This window comes from Gopherus flavomarginatus, chromosome 1 (assembly GCF_025201925.1).
Source record: "Gopherus flavomarginatus isolate rGopFla2 chromosome 1, rGopFla2.mat.asm, whole genome shotgun sequence".
Lineage (NCBI taxonomy): Eukaryota > Metazoa > Chordata > Testudines > Testudinidae > Gopherus > Gopherus flavomarginatus.
In genome coordinates this window covers 170,237,117-170,256,444 of record NC_066617.1, presented here as the reverse complement: position 1 = coordinate 170,256,444, position 19,328 = coordinate 170,237,117, and the positions used below count along the sequence as shown (strand labels likewise).

The window sequence follows — 19,328 nt, the reverse complement described above, 5'->3', positions numbered from 1 at the left end:
CAGGATTGCTAGTTCTGGGAAGTTTTAGCAACCAATTTGAGACTTACGCTTCTTTTTACAGAACAATTTGTTTCCCTTTGGAGGCAAGGATAAAACTGAACATAAAAGACAAAACAATACACCACTTTTTTGACATCAGTGGATCTGATGGAGACTCGCTAAATTGTTTTGGACAGAGTTAATTCTTTTATTTTAAGTGTTTGACTAGGAATATTAAGGACATGCGTTATTTCCGTGGGTTTGTTCTTGTTTAAAGGGTTTTATTTCCAGTGTATTTACTGTTCGATTTCAGTAATAAAATAAGGACGAGTTTACGTATGTAACTTTACAATATGGAGAAGTAGTATATGCTAGTAGACTGAGCTTTGGGTTGAGAGCCAGGGATTCCTAAAGTCTAATCCCAGCTCTTCCACTATTTTGCAATGGAGACTTGCATAAATTACTTAATTTCTGTGCCTCAGTTTCCCCAGCAGCAGAATAGTATAATTTCACAGAAGGCTGTTGTAAGGATTAATCTATTGCTGTGTAATATGCTTTGAAAGTGAAAAACATTATATGAGTGCTTAAAAAGTTGTTATAACTTGTATTCCTCCATTTGTTTTGATGTAATCTATGTAGTGCTATAGTATTCATTTTGTGATTTGTGGGATGAAAACTCAGGTGGTTGGTTGACTTCTTCCTTTGATCTCTGCTTTAAGGGTGTGCGAGAATGGTCAGTGTGCTGGTATAATGAATGGAACACACAATGCTGCTTCAGAGATGAAGAAATCCAAAACCCCAGAGTTAGGTGTGTTTTTATTTATTTGTTTGTAACTCTAGAAGAAGCCAACCAGTCTGACACAATTAGAGGTGCCATAAGAAAGCATTCACTTCTTGTTGTTTCTGTGTTACTCAGGAGATGCCTTTGATGCATCCACTGCTCCAGTATCTTTACCACCTGCACGGCCTCCTACCAGAGACAACCCAAAACACAGCTCTTTGCTCAACAGGACTCCTTCCGATTATGATCTTCTGGTGCCCCCTTTAGGTAGCAGACCTTTTGCTGTTAAATCTTTAATGGTTAACTTAGTTAAAATCAACCAAATACCATGCTTACTGCAAAACAAAATAAAATAAACTCATAGGTTTTATTAAGAGTTTCAAATGATGTGAGCTAGATTATTTGAAGAAAACGAGTGTAATTATGCAGTGATCTGCAGTCAGTGCCTATCTCAGTCCAGGCACTGAGCTCTTTCATCTTTACACATTAACATCCAAATCCCAACATTAGTCAGTTGGTGAAGACTGATCCCATCATAGAAGGTGCTACACCCATTCCCTGCAAAATGGGAAAGTTTACCATGGCTGTGTCAGGATTTAGAGTCATGCCAGAAACGGATGCAGCGGCAGTTTAAATTCATCTTCTGATGGTAAACAATAGAGAAACCTTTTACTCTAAAAATCAGATTTTAGTCACTTAATATTGGAATTAGTCAAATTTCAAGTTCTCTAAATTTGGGGTAGGGGCTGACGTTTTGTGTGCTAATTTGAGTTTTCATTTTATCATATAAAAAGGAGTGACTAATAGCACCACTGGAGATAATAAATCTAGAGTTTGTTTCCTTTACCTCAAGAGATTAAGGTCTAAAACAGAGTACGATCAGTGCCCAGAATCATCAAACGTTGCGATTCCCAATCCTAGTCCTCCCCAGTTCCCTCTCCTGGAACCCCTCAGCTACACCTGTTCAGCAGACACCAACCAAGCCACCCTCTCAGCCACGCTGGGGGTCTTATGCTTTCCCTCTGCCATCTTCTGTAGCAGGTGCAGGCAAACTATTTTGGTTTGAGGGCCACACTGGGTTTCAGAAATTGTATGGAGGGCTGGTTAGGGGAGCCTGTGCCTCCCAAAACAGCCAGGCATGGCCCGGTCCCCACCCCCTATCTGACACCCTCCGCTTCTCGTCCCCTGATGCCCCTTAGGATTCCTGTCCCATCCATCGCCCCCGGACCTCCTGCCCCTAACTGCCTGCCGCCACCCCATCCAACCTCCCTCTCCTTCCTGACTCTCCCCCCCCCAATCCCCGACCGTCCACACCCCTGGTCCCTGAGTACCCCCTGAACTCCCTTGCCCTCTGTCCAACCCCCCCTTTCCTACCTCCTTACTGCGCTGGCTGGAGACAGCCACGCTCCGCACAGCACAGAGCACTGGGTCAGTCCATACTCTGCAGCTGCATTACCCCAGGAGCTCTCAGCCCTCGCAGCCTATGGCGCAGTGAGCTGAGGCTGCAGGGGGAGGGAGGACAGCAGGGGCGGGGCCAGAGGCTAGCTTCCTGGACCAGGAGCTCAGGGGCTGGACAAAATGGTCCCATGGGCCGGATGTGGCCTGCAAGCTGTAGTTTGCCCACCTCTGTTATATAGTGTACCCAGAGCTCAGTTGTGAAGTGTTGGCTCCACTATGCATGCCACCCATTTTTTTTGGTCTGATTGCTTTCACTCTTGGATTTCAGTATGCTAACCCACTATGCATTATAAGATGTCTTAGCTCACACTCCAATTTCATAGTGCAGTAACAGAGAGTGCAGAGAGCAGCAGAAGGGGGAGGGTGGGAATTGCACCCTTTGATAGCCCTGAACTTACACCTGCCTGCTCCTCTCACATAATGCAGAGGGTGAGTTCTCCCACGAATCCCCAGGACTGCACTTCTTGGCCTCTTAGGCCAGATCTGCTTATCCTTGTATAAGGTGATACACAGTATACATCAAATCCAGCATGGTCAGCACATTTTATTTATTTATTTTAGTTCACTGAGTTACTGGTAACATAGCTATCATCCTACAGTAATTTTCAATGTGCTCTTTTATTTCACTTGGGTGCAACATCTGCAGACTGGCCACCAACATGCTGATTATTTTATAACCTAGAGTAAACCTTAAAAAAAAATATATATATATATACTAAAAGGTCATTCACAGCATGTTTTAAAGCATTCAGTTGTGCTTAATAAGAGCCAGTCTTACAATTTCATTATTGGAGTCACTGAACTTCTGGAAAACCCTAGGAGTAAGAGCCTCTGTTAGCAGCCATGGAAAATCAATTTTAAGCTTCACTCTGTACTATTCTTAATGAAGTTTTGCTCTTTAAATGCAGGAGAAGATTCATTTGACAACTCCCCACCATCACTTCCTCCACCTCCACCTCCTGCTCGGCACAGCCTCACTGAGCATTCCAAACCTCTGGGCTCAGGAAGCAGACCCTCTTCAGGACATGAACTGTTCCTTCCTCCTTCGGGTAAGAGTCGGCAAGCAAACCAAGTTTTTAATGTATTTTCATTTACAGCAGAAGCTTATATCAGCTGATAAAAGTTGTGATTGCCTGTTAGAAATACCTTTGCCCATAGCTAACTGTCTAGAAACTGGAGAGGTTAGTTTTTAAAACTATAGAGATGAAACCTCTCAGAGAATATAAAATAATCTCTACTTTTCTTTTCCTCATGTAATGGATAAAATCAATATTTTCGTACTAGACATGACATTTTGGTAAAAAACATTTTTCTAATAGGAACAGTTATTTTGAAGTGTCAAGTTTTTTTTTGCCAGTGTGCATCATTTGTCTTATCACCACAGAGTATTAATTTCTATAAGACTATATAGTATACACTTCAGTCGTCTTTTTGGCTGGGGACAACACCAGAAAAGAAGGGCAAAGAACAACAACTTATGTTTGATAGAACTGTCGCTGTCAAATCTTACTTCTAAACCATATAAATTGTAAACCTCCCTGATTGCAGGGAACTGCAGTTCATCCCATTTTTGTTCATTAAATTCATATCCCCAAATCACTGTTTATTTCTTTCAGTCCAGATTTCAGCCTGCATATGGCACAGAAACTGTGCTACTGTCTTGATTGGTTTCCTCCTGTTAATGTACAGTGGTTAGGGCTCCATGCTGATTAAGTTGGTTCTGTTTGCTGCCTCTGATATAGATTAGTCCCAAAATGATTGTGGACTTGTGGGCTGGGATACATACTATAGCTGTTGAGGGGTCCCCTTCTTTCTTCTTTGGGAGGTTTCAGAGGATTTTTTGGCCAATTATCTACCTATCCTAAGGACTCTGTTTTGTGGTGATCTGCAAGGCTCTGTATTGTCGCGTCTCTTCTTTCAGCAGGTATGTGAAGCTCCTGAGGGATACCGTAAGGCATTTTGGGCAGTGGTGTCAGCAGTGTCCAGTTGACAGGCAGTTCTGTCTTGTTTTCATCACACCCTGCTGGAATGTAGTCTTTGCTTTCCCAGGGCATTGATGACATTGGTTGTTAGATTGAGAGCAAGCTGGCTGAGGCTCCAGACAAATTACACTGCTCTACAGCCAAAATGCTTCTGAAATAAACGTAGTCCAACTTTACTAATTCAGGGGCACTGAGAACGAAAATGATGCTTAAAATTATTGATTGGCTCTAGTTTTCAAGATATGCTATTGGGTCAGTATATACGACCCTTGACTTGGGAATGGTGGAGGATAAGTGAGTTATAAAGGGAAGGGATCTCAATTTAAACTAGAAATGACTAAAATACATCTTTGACTGGATCTATGAATAAATCTATGACTGGGTTTGGACAGTACTTGCTTTTTAGGCAAAACAATGGATGATGCAATCTGAAGCTGGTATTGCGTCATACATGATATGAATTGCATCATGTTATTCCTAGAAGTCATGGATGATGCAATCATAACGAAGCTTACATCACTCTGCTGAACAAATTGCCCTATATCAGCTCTAGAAATCATACAGTGTCGTGCTCTCATTTGTCAGTGTTTGATTTTGCAAAGGGACACATTTCTGTTTAGCCAAAGTGAGCAGAGATGCCTCGGAGTTATGTGAACAGTGCAGATAATTTCTGCTATGTTTGTGGTGAAGTGACTTTTGCATCACAAAAGCGCAGTATAACCACTATGGTTAAGAAAGCCAATCACCTTTATTTTGGCTGCAAAATTGGAGATCAGGACAAGAGGTGGGCCCCGCACATGTTATGCTGCAACACTTGTGCAACAAATCTTCGCCAGTGGTTGAACAGGAAAAGGAAATCTATGCCTTTTGCAGTGCCAATGATTTGGAGAGATCCAACAGGTCATACCAGCAATTGTTACTTCTGCATGGTGCCTCCAGTTGGGAAAGATGTGTCAAAGAAGTAAAAGTGGACTGTGCATTATCCAAACATTCCATCAGCTATATGCCCAGTACCCCACGGAGAAGGACTGCCGGTTCCTGATGCACCAGAATCATTCTCACTTGAGTCAGACGAGGAAGAGGAGGAAACTTCTGGTCCTCAACCACCAATGTCACAGGACCCATATTTTCTCCCATCCTCCTCCTCTGAACCACACCTCATAACACAAGTGAACTGAATGACCTTGTCAGGGATTTGGAACTACCCAAGAGTAAGGCAGAGCTGTTGGGCTCCAGACTACAGCAGTGGAATCTCCTGGCAGGCTATCAGGGCAAATGGAGCCCATCAATGCTTGCAGACTATTGCTGGACAGTGACAAGAGATGCTCCATTTAATGAATACAAGAGACAAGCCAAGAAACACCAAGTAGACGCTGAATAGGACTAAACTATGTACATAATAGTTTTTTGCCTTTTGTTTCATAATACATTTTATTTATATAACCCTTTTGCTGATATTTAAAGTGTTACATAAACAGGACAAGTGAAATATTATCATGTAAAGCAACCATAAACACATGAAAAGACCTAGGTTTACAATTTATGATTAAAACTCTACTATCTACACAATATACATAGAGATAAAATGTAAAAACTTAAATATCTTAGAAACAGTAGCCAATCAGTTGTTTTAATTGTCATATTTGAATTCAGCACATCAAAATACATAATAAATATCACATTTTATCTCTGAAGCAGACGACTTCTCAAAAATTGTAGACCAGTGTTAGCAGTGACGCTATGGGTAGCAGAAATGATCCCAAAAGATGGTTTGCTTACCTGGCAGAGAGGTTTTTGGTTGTCCCTCTCTTGTCTAATAGGCTCACAAATTAAGACCCCATATCTGCCATTCTGCCAAGATAGATAATTAATTAAACTTTATTTTATTTTTAACACAACCCCACGCCCTTAGCTCTGATTCAGAATACTGTTCTTTTACCAGTAATCCCCAAATATAAACGCAGTGAAAAATCTGTTTGAAAAAGAAACATGTTAATAATACACATTGATCTGCCTCCACTGCATGTCGATGTAAGTGCATAATTTTTACCATAAATCAACAATCTTATGTACTTTTCCTTTTAAATTACATTACAGACTCAACATTATTCTCCAGGAAGAGCAATTATAGAAATACTTTACTGAAAAATTCTACCATAATTTGACACCTTAAATTTGGATATTTCCCACTTAATTACATCGCTTAAAAGAAAATAGTTAAATTCCGAAATCAAGATGATAAAATAGAATACACAATAAGAATCCATGGTTCAGAATTGAGGTGGTTGTGTTGTGTTAAATGTGTATTCCCTTACAATCACTTGTTCATTATGTTGACAGAGTAAGGTTTATTATGTCCTTAACTATTCATTTCTTACATTTAAGTGCTTAAGTCATTAGTTTTCAAACTGTGGAGTGTGCACCTCCTGTGTGGGGCAGGGGAGGCAGTGAAGTTTTCAGCCAGGCCAAAGGAACTGGTGCTGTCCAGCTCCCACAGGAACAGCAGATCCTTGTGTGAACTCACTTCCCTTTCTACACTCACGCGGTCTCTCTCGCACACATGCGCATGCACCCCCTCTCCCACCCACCCTCTGGCTGTGCTAGGAGTCAGCGTGTCTTTGCCTTCAGCATGCGCACGTGCACACAGGGAAGAAGGCAGAGCCACCTCACACATGCACTAGTGCTGCTCCTGGCAGCAGGATTTCAAATGGGGCACATGAGCCTTCTTCCGACACGTGCTGGTCACGTGGAGATTTTGTGCGCCCCTACCCTCTGCAGGCTTTGAACTTGGCACCATCCAGATTCCCCTTCCCCTCTGCCAATGGGAGGCATTCCTAGGGCATGAATCTCCAAAGGCGGGTGAGTTGAGGTACTTCTGGCTCAGGTTTTGTTACTGTTGTCATATGTAAAGGATGTTGTCACTTAACAACCTGGACTGGGTTTTGAAATGTTCAGTAGTTTTTGGAATGATCATCTGTAGTGGTGTTTGTCTCCCAGGGACAGTAGTTAGTGAGCCAACGTTTTCAAACATAAGTAGCAAAATTAAACTTCTAAATCCAGGCACTTAAACTGACCTGATTTTTCAAAAGGATTGAGCTCACAACAGCTCCTGTTGTACCCAGTGTCTATTTAGGTGCCTAAATATTGAATTAGGAGCCTAAGAGAACATGTTTTTGAAAATCTTGGCATTGATGATTATTGCGTTGTCGTTTATTTGTCTTGCAGTAGTGCCTAGGGGCCCCAGGCATGGGCTAGGACCCTGTTGTGCTACACGCTGTACAAACACAGAACAAAAAGACAGACTATGAGCTGTCTGGGGCATGAACTATCACTGTAAGGGTCAGTCCAAAAGTCATGTATGTATTTGGATATTTAAATGTGTCGCTATGAAATACCACATTGAAAGAGACATGGCTCTAGAGATGTAGACATGCTTCAGCAAAAAAGTTAACAGGGTCTGCCAGACCATCAGGTAAAATAGTATTTTCAATACTTCTAACATCACTACCTACTGTTAATGCTACAAATAGTTTTGTTGCACTTTTTCTGTTTGTCTAAATGCTGTATTCCTTTTGCTCAGCAAAAAAAAGTGGGGGGAATAATTATCGGAAACGTTTAGAAATCAAGTTTACATTTTTCAGTTCACATCACGCTATTGTGAGGAGTTGTATCAGTCACGTAATGAAATATGGCAGATTTACTATAACACATAGCAAAAAATAGCAAAGCATAACAATGCACGAAGTGTTTCTTTTAACTACTCTTCTGAAATGGCTAGCTCATTTAAAAAAATACCCCTCAACTAAAAGCTTCAAGCAAATATGTTACAGTACAAGTACCTGAGAATAATTAGATGAACTCAGGAGATACTTTCTGACATTTTCTGCTATCTGTCAAGATCTGAGTGTTGAATAATGTGCTAGTATTCTGTACTTTTCTTGTCACAGTTCAATTCACCATCCATCTTGTCAAATAAGCCACTGCATATGGGTGACTTTGCAAGTTACAAGAATCAAAGGTTCATGCTTGTGAATTGCAGGGACAAAAATTACTCTAAAATTGAGTACCATTGATAAACGAATGTTATCTGCAATTCACAAGGTTATGTGTAAAATTATTTGGAAATAACATAACATAATAATTTAATATAACTTATAAATGTTTACATAAAATCTGGAAAGTACATTTTATGGTCACTTAACATTCTCCATATGTACGTATTAGATATGATCTGTACTGTCATTGTTCATTAATCTTATAAGTGCCTTTGACTACACGGAGACACATACTTGTGTGGATTGATATTTCATTCTTTTTCTGAATATTTCTTTAGACACTGATTTCCAAAGCCTTATGATTGGTGACAGTACAAACCTTCAGGTGATTTCCAAGCCATGCAACAGATCTAGTGAGTGTACAGCCAGGACCTGATCACCACAAAAAAACATACATATCCCTACACCCACTGTGGTAAATGGATTGAAGACTCAATTGAGGAACGCAACCAGTTCAGGACAGGTCTTAAGCATTGCTTAAAGTTAAGCACTTGCTGAAGTAGTGCCTTCAATAGGGGCCTAAAAATGGAGAAGAGAGAATGTTCTAATCTTCTGCTTTGACTTTTTAATCTGTCTTCAGTAACTGGCAAGGACAGACACAAAGCTTGCTTACTCCTATCACTAGTTTCTTTAATATGTGTTAGGGAGGGGAGACTATTTTAAGTTAACCACCTCCCCTGGTTATCGCTAGGCATAGTTACATCCCCACTGTGTGTGTGAGTCAAAGGGAACACTCCTGTTTGCATTCACAATCCCTTCTCTCCTGAAGCTGCTTGTTCATACAGCTCTAATCTGGCTCCATGTGCATGAACCTTGCAAATGTTTTTAACTTTAAGTATCCTTTTGTTTTTATAGATCTCTTTTTTGATCCAGCTACTAGTGTAATTCCTTTGCCTCCTACTCGAAGATTAACAGTGGAAAATGTCAAAACTAATAGAACATCCCAGGACTACGATCAGCTTCCATCCATCTCAGGTAAGAAGAAAAACCGTGCTTAGACAAAGTACCAGCCTAAGAAAGCAAGTAATCTTGGCTCAGACAAACTGGCAGAAATCAGCCAGTGCTCATGCATCGCTATCCTGCTTGTTTGGAAAGGCTGCTGTTATTCACAACAAGAGCTGGCAATTCTCTTCCTACATAAAAACAGCTAGGTAACCATCAAAGGAACAATGGAGATGGATCTTTTGAAAGGACATAAAATCCTAGAGTGGCTGGTCCATCCTTTAATCTGTCCATCCTATGATCTGTAGGGTGGGTAGACTAAAAGAAAAATTGTTTTCCCTTTTAAAGGTGAGTCCTTTTAATCCTAGCCATAGACATTAAATGCTTATGTGAATTCTGGTATCCCTTTTTATTCTTCTTCTTTTTTTAAGATAAAGGATTTTCCCTGTTCTTTTGGAGATCACAAGAGATCAGAAGTCATGCAGGGGCCACTGTGCCTCTTGATTCCAATTTTATTCTCCTTATATTGCTCTGTGGACAAAATATAATTTAAACCTCTATATTGTTCTCTCAGATACGTACCAATGTGACTTCTGTGGGCACCGTAAAACATTTTAAAAATACACAGGAAACCCAAAAGCAACTAAAATGCCATGTCCAGTTTGTAACAGCCCAGTCAACATAATGTAACAAATTGAAAAGATGGCCATAATATATAACTTCTCTGATCCAGAAGGAACCTCAGGTGTTTCACAGTCTAGTTATAATGGATCCAATCCTGCAATTGGATTCACATGGCTGGACCCTTGCCCCCACACAAATCCAGTGACAGACTAAAAGTCTATAAGGAGCTATTATGAAGGAGCTACTATAAGGTGGGTGTATAACTGGTTGAAAAACTGTTCCCAGAGAGTAATCATCAGTGGTTCACAGTCAAGCTGGAAGGGCATATCAAGTGGGTTCCCGCAGGTTCTGTTCAATATCTTCATCAGTGATTTAGATAATGACACAGAGAATACACTTAAAAGTTTGTGGACAATACCAAGCTGGGAGGAGGCGCATGTACTTCAGAGGATAGGATTGAAATTCAAAATGATCTGGACAAACTGCATAAATGGTCTGAAGTAAATAAGATGAAATTCAATAAGGGCAAATGCAGAGTGCTCCACTTAGGAAAGAACAATCAGTTGCACACATACAAAATGGGAAATGACTGCCTAGGAAGGAGTACTGCAAAAAGGGATCTGGGGTCATAGTGGACAAAAAGCTAAATATGAGTCAACAGCGTAACACTGTTTCAAAAAAAAGCAAACATAATTCTGGGATGTAGTAGCAGGAGTGTTGCAAGCAAGACATGAGAAGTAATTCTTCTGCTCTACTCTGCACTAATAGGACTTAACTGGAGTATTGTGTCCAGTTCTGGGTGCCACATTTCAGAAAAGATGTGGACAAGTTGAAGAAAGTCCAGAGAAGAGCAACAAAATGATTAAAGGTCTAGAAAACGTGACCTGAGAGGGAAGATTGACAAAACTTGGTTGGTTTAGTCTGGAGAAGAAAAGACTGAGGGGGAACGTGTTAACAGTTTTCAAGTACATAAAAGGTTGAAGTAGGAGAGTGAAAAAATGTTTTTGTTAACCTCTGAGGATAGGACAAGAAGCAATGGGCTTAAATTGCAGCAAGGGAGGTTTAGGTTGGACATTAGGAAAAACTTGCTGTCAGGGTGGTTAAGCACTGGAATAAATTGCATAGGGGAAAGTTGTGGAATCTCCATCAGTAAAGATTTTTAAGAGCAGGTTAGACAGTCACCCATCAGGGAGCGTCTAAATAATAGTCCTGCCATTAGTGCAGGAGACTGGACTAGATGACCTCTCAAGGTCCCTTCTAGTCCTGAGTCTATCCTTTTATGTATAGTAAAAAACACTTAATACACCAATTTAGTGTACTCACCTTTGCAGTACAGCACAGCAGCTATTTAAAGAGACACTGTCAACTATAAACCTAGTCAGTTAAAAAGAAATAAAGTAAAAGTAGTTTCATTATTACCCCAGTCGCTGAGTCCTTAGCCTATTTGCAGTCAGTTTTCCTATTCTTTACAAATGTATTTTCTCTCCTTTTGCTTCATGAAAGCCCATATAATCAGGGGAAACTGGCTAACAGAGGCCCTGAGCTAATCATGTGAGTAGTTTCACTGAGTTGTGTGCATGTAGCTGTTAGGATTGGGCCATGATAAACTGTTCAGGGCAAACAGTGAAATTGTACGTATTTAAATTATTCTGAAATGCACAAAGTAAACATTGAAAAATATCGAAGAATCCTGTGGCACCTTATAGACTAACAGACATTTTGGAGCATGAGCTTTCGTGGGTGAATACCCAGTTCTGATGCATGCATCTGACGAAGTGGGTATTCACCCACGAAAGCTCATGCTCCAAAATGTCTGTTAGTCTATAAGGTGCCACAGGATTCTTTGCTGCTTTAGACTAACACGGCTACCCCTCTGATAATTGAAAAACATGATTTTTTTTTCTTGTCTGTCAGTTTTAGCAATTGTAGGTGTTACTTGCAACAACAGTAGGTGATAGATATTTCCAACCAAAGTGTGAGATAGATAGATAGATAGATAGATAGATAGATAGATAGATAGATTTTTAAACAGTAAAGTTGACACTGTTCCTTTAACAGTATGTTACACCAGTATACTGCAGTATAAATCAGGAAGTGAAGAACACTTTCCAATTGAAATTACAGGCAGGATTAAGCATGAAAAGTGTCAGGGGGATTTTTAATGATCACCACTGTTCAAAACCTCGATTTGATGTCTCAAATAAATGATAGCATTTTCAAGACTACAATTCCCCTAACAGAATGCTGGTGCTCACTATTTAAATAGCATTGAAAATAGGTTTTATAGCATGTGTGTTAGTTTATAAAATCTTAAGGACAGGGCTCTTGCCCCATTCTGCTAGGCAGAAAGACCCTAATTCTGACTGAAGGGCTTCTAGGTGCTGTTTTAATATACATATTAAACAAGCTAATCATCTTCAAGGTATTAGAGAGACAAGGTAGGTCAGGTTTAACCTTTTATTGGACAAACTTATGTTGGCTAGTGGGACAAGCTTTTGAGCTTACGCAGAGCTCTTCTGAAGAAGATATTACCTCACCCACCTTGTCTCTCTCAAACATCCTGGGATTGACGTGCCTACAACAACGCGGCATACCATTTTACCTCTGCCAATATAAAAACACAATGGTTGCTTCATCCATTCAAAATAGAAGATAGTGAATTTTATATTATTTCTAAGGCTTTTCTTTAAAGCTCACTTAAAAAGGACTTGCTTGCTTTTCACACGGTAATTTACATTTCTGCATAGTCTTTTAATGGATATGCTTTTTTTCATGGGACTGGTGTATTTTAAAGCCCTCCACAAAGGAAGCTGATGTAGAGAAGTTGTTAATTCTGCAAAATGACTGCAAGATGCTTGTTGTTTAAGATTTCAAATAGTTTTCTTGATATTGCTTAGTAAATACTTCATTACTTAGATGTTTTGCATAACCATCTCCTAACATATTCATATGCTTTAACCTATGCTATAAATATACTAATCCAGCATGCTATGTACATAAAAGTTTTCAATTTAATTTGAATTAAATGACAACTGTTTCCAAATATAGCATAGCATGATTTAACAAAGTTGTATTTGTAGTGGTTGTAATTCCATCCTATGGAATTAATAAATTTCAGAATGAACAGATCCAACTTACTTCAGGTTTCCAAAAGATAACCTTGTATGGAGACTATAACTTAGTGTTTGAGTTATTCCTTAACCATTCATCTCTGATAGCCAGCAGTTGTTCATTCAAAACCTCTTTTAAGATTGCTGTTGGATCTGTGTTAGAAAGGAAGTGAATGTAGTCCACTCATTAGAGCAAATTCTATTCCTAGCACTGCCACTCACTCACTGTACACCTTGTCACTTGACCTCCCTGTGCCTCAGGCTGTCTATATTTATAAAAATGAGAATAATACCTGCTTCACTAGAACCTTCAGCTTAATTGCTAACTTGTAAAGGCAAATGTATCTCTCATTATTAAGAGAACTATGAGGTATATTTTGAATGACAGCCCTTTAGAATTCTTTAATATCAAGAAAGTAGGTTACGTATGGTGAAATATAGTATATGTTTTTTGTCTTAGATACCAAAGTGACAGGTGTCAAAGTACCAAACACAGCAATTTATTTAGCACTGAAAATTTAAAAAATGGCTCTCAATTTCCACTTTTTCATTGTTCCAGAGAATTTATATATAACACAAACATTGTGATGGTGTAAATTCTGAGGGAGTTCAGGTAAAAATAATGAGAGGGGAGAAATCGCTAATTCTAGAATGAACACACACACACACACACACACACACACACACACACACACTTCTCTTGCTCAGCTGCGATTTCCACTGCCTTGGACCTTTGTGCAGTCAGTTACACCTGTGGAAAGTGGGTGTAACATGCTACAACTGGTATAAGTGAATGGAGCAGTCTGACTTCTGCACTCACTTTGCTCAAATGTAAATGAATACCTAAGGTGCATGGTAATGGAGATTCAGTCCCCTTGTGTATACATGTATTGTTTCTCCTTAGCGTTGCACTTGTATGCTCTGTGCGAAATGGGTTCAAAGCTGTGTGCCTTTCGGAGCCCTGCCTATGATCTGGCCTTTTTAATGCACTGTTATGCCATTGTCCACATTGCTCCGGGGTGCGCTAATAAATATAAATGTAAAATCATGCTTTGCCCTCTTTACATTATTTATAAAAGAGAGAGGAAAAATTCATCTGGCTCGGTGCATTTTTGCTATTGTTACATACTTAAAGGTTGATTTAAATATAGTTCTGACTCATCTTGTCTGCAAGCATCTGCATGAGCACTGTGATGCCTTGTAGAGCCCCAGGCTTCAGGGCTCTGAGGAAGATTTACACGTTCTTAGCATCCTACAGTAAGGCACTGAAGTTCTTCACTCAGGCTCCCTGAGCTCCTCAAAATGCGAGATCCCCTTGGTTCTCTAACATCCCCTTGAAGGTGTTTTTTCCTCTACCCCAAATAGACTTGTCTGCCTTTCTCCACTCCACAGAGACCCTCACGTGACAAGCCTGCTTCCTCACTCTCACCCACCAGCAGGCATGTTTTCATGGTGCTGCTTATCCCTGCTGCTTCCCAGACTCTTAGCAGCAGCTGATGGGACATGTTTAAAAAGCAGGAAGGGAACAGAGGGGGTGGCTCACTGCAGGGGGAAATGAAGCTATTTGGCATCATTCCCCGGGCAGCAAGAGTCCTGATTTATCCCTGCCTCTTAGCAGCCTAGGAGGCCTCTTTCTCCTCCTCACCTTCTGCTAGTGAACCATAGTCATTTATTAAATTAGCTGGTCCCAGGGCGTTATCTGCTTTTGGATTAGTTAGTTTCCTCAAGGTTGAAGGCAGCATGGAAACAGAAGTGTCCGTGATTGAGGCTGCCTGCTCAGAGGCTGAAACAATTAATTGAAATATACGAATATACAATTAACTGAAAATTCAGCTAGAGATTTTTTTAAGAATCCAAGGTGGCTGACGCATCAGTGTGTGCAGCAGGAAAGAAAGGCCTGTTTAAATGCCTCTGATGGAAGTGCAGTTTAAGCTTAGATTCTGAACTTAAAAATACTAACAGGATACTCATATTCTGCAAAAATTTTATATGGACATGAAGATATTGAGAGAGGTGTCAGCATTTAAAAAAACCAGGGAATTGAATTACATAGAGAGTGAGGGCTGGAGATTTAAAAGGGCCTGTGCTATAGAGACATTGGTGGAGTGAGAAGAAAATGTGTTGTAAATCTTGAAAAACAATTTAAAATGGTCTGCCTAAATGACACGATTGCTTCAGCAGGTTTTAGGCAGCATGAAGTTTTTAGTCAGGAAAAAACTCCAAGTTTGGGTTCAGATTGGAGATGCCAGTATTAGTTATTCTCTCTCTCTCTCACACATACCAAAACTGTATCAAATTCAATTGTATTATTTGTTCTTTAGATACTGGTACTTTTCCTCATAATCATTTTTCTAAAATTTCTTTGATAGTCATATTTTTAGCCTCAGGTTTACATATGTTATATTATTTGTCTTGTAAATTTCTAATATTGTACGTACTTTCATTTTAATTATGGACCATATTCTTCAATAATACTGTAAATTGAATTTTGCAAAATAAGTTTGAATTCCTGATTTTACTTATTCCTCTCTCTTACTGGTAACTAAATTTCCTAAAATATTGCTAATCACCTGATCCTACAAGTATTTCACACCCCTTTCTCTAGTAGGCTCAAACCTGCCTTGTGTTGTCTTTTTATCATTAGCATTTACATAGCACTTTTCATCTTCAGTGTCCTTTATAAAGACAAAATAATCCTATCTGCTGTTTTTCTCATCAGCATGTTGTGTAGAAAATAAGCAATGTTTCCAGCACAAGATTAAACCCAGTCTTTTAATGTGAAATCTGAATAAAATTACTCTGATCTATTTGTTATATTAACCCCACCATCTTTCTAGAAAAATATTTCCTGGATCTTGTCTGACTTAACAATAGAATTCCCATACTGATGCATTCAGAAAAGCTTGTTGGCATTAAAACTGAGTCAGGAAATGCATCTTGTAAAGATCTACTCCAAGGGTCGGCAACCTTTCAGAAGTGCTGTGCCGAGTCTTCATTTATTTACTCTAATTTGAGGTTTCGCCTGCCAGTAACATATTTTAACGTTTTTAGAAGGTCTCTTTCCATAAGCCTATAATATATAACTAAACTATTGTCATATGTAAAGTAAATAAGGTTTTTAAAATGTTTAAGGGGCTTCATTTAAAATTAAATTAAAATGCAGAGCCCCCCGGACTGGTGGTCAGGACCCAGGCAGTGTGAGTGCCACTGAAAATCAGCTCGCGTGCTGCCTTTGGCACGCGTGCCATAGGTTGCCCTACCCCTGATCTACATAAATGACTAGGTTGATCCATTGGAAATGTTTAACATGCTCTGTGGGATTACAATCCGGATATTCTCCCTGTATAAAATTGAATAGCTGTATAACTTTGATAATGAAATTATTATGCTCCTTTGCATTAACACGATATGTCTGGAAGATTTGGAAAAAACAAAATGCTATTGCCACCAGTATAAATAATGTATAAATAACTGGAAAATGTTATTTCTCTAATTACTTATTGGAACACTATCTATTGTCAGAACTTTTCAGAATTCTTCTCAAAGGTTTGAAAGCCTTAAAAAAAATAAATAAAAACAAACAAATACTTCCCACTCAAAGCGTTTTTGCTGTATGCCATCTTGTATTTAAGCTTCTTAGTGTAGTCTCAGCAAGGATAAAGAGGTTTGGGCAAAGTCCTAAGTTTACTCGAGTCCTAACTCCTTGACTCTGAAAAGATTCGAAGCTGTGGCTATTAGCTCTTTGCATCAGCACATCATGATTCTTAGTGGCAATGTTAACTGTGAAGGTTAACGTTCCCGTGAAGCACTGCATACAGGCTGTAGCATACTCAACCAACATCTGAAATGTATGAACTGTGATATTTGGGGAGGAAAATTTAGGGATCTTTTTCTCACCACTGAAATTCATTGGACTATTAATTTTTTTGAGGGACAGAATGAGGAAATAATGATTTTCCTATGTAGCAAGCACCCTTGACATGCATGAAATAAACTACAAATGACTGAAATATGTGCTCTTGATGTACAAATGAGTGCTAGTTTCTCCTCTTCAGGTTTATTTGGTGAGAGTCTTCTTTTACATAGTCTACTGATTTGTACAACTTCCTGAATAAAAATGTAACTAAATCCTTGTTGGTGGTATTCAGTTTTAATTTTTACCACTTATGTTGGTTTTTATACTTTTTTGCCTAGTTTGGACAATGCAAATATAAACTAGTCCAGGGATTCTCAAATTTCGGGGGGGGAACCCCTCAGCGGGTCATGAGGTTATTACATGGCAGGTCACAAGCTTGTCAGCCTCCACCCCAAACCCCGCTTTGTCTCCTACATTTATAATGATAAATATATTTAAAAGTATTTTTAATTTATAAGAGGAGGGGGGGTCACACTCAGAAGCTTGCTATGTGAAAGAGGTCACCAGTACAAAATTTTGAGAACCACTGAACTAGTCACTTCCACTTTCAGATTCTTACTGCATTATTAACATAAGGCTGCACTGTTTAGGTTGTGAACACTTCTGGCGAATGTTCTAATACAGTTTCCACCAGAATTTCAAAGCTAAAGAAAGGAATTCATTAGAACAGTCCTCTTAATAGACTTTGTAAAACTTGGTTTTGAGTTCTCCCTTAACTTGAGGCCTGAACTACCGAGCACTACCTTGTTACATCATGTTTAAACCAGTTTGTAGTGATTGTCTCTCTGTGTTTTTTAAGCAGATGGTTCACAAGCACCAGCCAGACCCCCTAAACCACTTCCTCGTAGGACTGCACCAGAAATCCATCACAGAAAAGCATACAACTCTGACACCTCCTTGGAAAATGTGGATGCAAAAATTGCAAAACTTATGGGAGAGGGCTTTTCTTTTGAAGAAGTGAAGAGGGCACTTGAAATAGCCCAGAATAATGTTGATGTGGCTCGTAGTATTTTAAGAGAATTTGCCTGCTTTCCTCCTCCAGTCTCCCCACGTCTCAATCTATAGCAGCATGCAAGTCCCTGCAGCAGATTAATTCCATGGATGTGTGTGTGTGGAACTGAGAGCAGGAGAGAGAATTTGAGAGAGTTTTCTTCTCTTGTCATCCTTAGAAGAGGGTCTGTTTCCAGCAGTTTATCAGAGGAAGATGGCTGCTCTGATCAAGACTCATAGATGGGCCGAGGCTTCTGTATTTTTGCTAGCCATACTTTTAAAATCAGGGTTGAACTGACAAAATTATTTTAAGAAGTTTACTTCCCTTGAACTTTGAATCTGTGAAATGCTTTTTTCTTGTTTACAAGTTGGCAAGTTGACACTTGTACTGTGTTCCTGTTTAGATTCCCTTGTACGGTGGTCAGTTCAGCTGTAGCATTTGCCACATTTTCCATGCTGACCACCCCATCAACTAAATCATTTTTTTCCAGAAGCTCTGTATTTCCATTTCTCCTTTTATAAGAGGCTTTAATGGTTTTTGCATTTCAACTTATCAAACAAATGCAAAAAAAAAAAAGTATGTGGCCTTCACTACTGAGTGTTTTCTTCTGAGATTGCTTTGTTATTGAGAGAGGAAAAACTGAATGTATAATGCATTATTTTTTGTCTATGAACTGCCTTTTTAAAGGTATTTTGACAGTGACGTTGGGCAGCTTTTCTTTTTATTATGGATTGTGTTACCTGTAGTCTTCAAGGTCTTGATCCATGTAGTTTCCAGTTTAAAAAAACACACATGCAGTAATGAACCTAAGAACATGACATATGACAACTTTTAAAAATGTGAATGCAGATGTTGATGATGTACTTAAGTTACATAGCAAGGGCACCTGTTGTTCATGCCTTACGTATCCTTAGGCATACTGAATAATGGGGAATCTTGCTGAATTATGTTAATGATCAGGTAAATTACAGTCCTATCTTCTGCAAAGTGGATGACAGTTAATTTCCTGTTTGAGTGATTGTCCTCTGGTTCATCATGGCTTTAGGGACCAGTTCATATTGACATGGGAACTTTAAATCTCTGATGCACTGTTAAGTCCTAATGCTACTGTAGGAATACTTTTTACAAAGCTCTTTAGTAAACTTTCTGTTCACACTATTGCATTAGACTGTTTCATACTCAATTTCACTATCCCTGCATAGATGGAAACATCTTAGATCTCTTTGCCATGGGTGGAACAGTGTTACCTCAATCTGATTTTTTTTTTTTTTTAATTTAAAGCACAGATTGATGCAAGCTAAATCAAGTCCTTTGTTTTTTGTTCTTGCTGGACTCTCAGATTAAGAGTCCAGACTTTCCACAGTAATTCTCATATTGCTGCTTTCCTGTTCTTGTGGAAAACACTGAAATTCTCTTTTTTCCACTCCTCTTACTGTTGAACAGATGAACCATGTGGAGGCTAGAGTAGTTCCAGTATTTTAAAATATGGC

At 39.3% G+C, this 19,328-nt stretch overlaps 1 protein-coding gene across 6 annotated transcripts in view; it reads left to right on the top strand.

The window, feature by feature from the left end:
• The window catches only part of CBLB (Cbl proto-oncogene B), a 211,671-nt gene extending 193,131 nt beyond the window's left edge, over window positions 1-18,540 (top strand). For 5 of the 6 annotated variants that reach the window (XM_050957210.1, XM_050957208.1, XM_050957209.1 and 2 more), the window contains 5 exons: window positions 699-787; window positions 896-1,027; window positions 3,127-3,267; window positions 9,111-9,230; window positions 17,647-18,540. In XM_050957210.1, the coding sequence (XP_050813167.1) occupies window positions 699-787; window positions 896-1,027; window positions 3,127-3,267; window positions 9,111-9,230; window positions 17,647-17,912 (748 nt within the window). In that variant the 3' untranslated portion in view covers window positions 17,913-18,540. The remainder of the gene's footprint in view (window positions 1-698; window positions 788-895; window positions 1,028-3,126; window positions 3,268-9,110; window positions 9,231-17,646) is intronic. The other variant, XM_050957211.1, reaches the window with a different exon arrangement.
• Window positions 18,541-19,328: the final 788 nt, after the last annotated feature.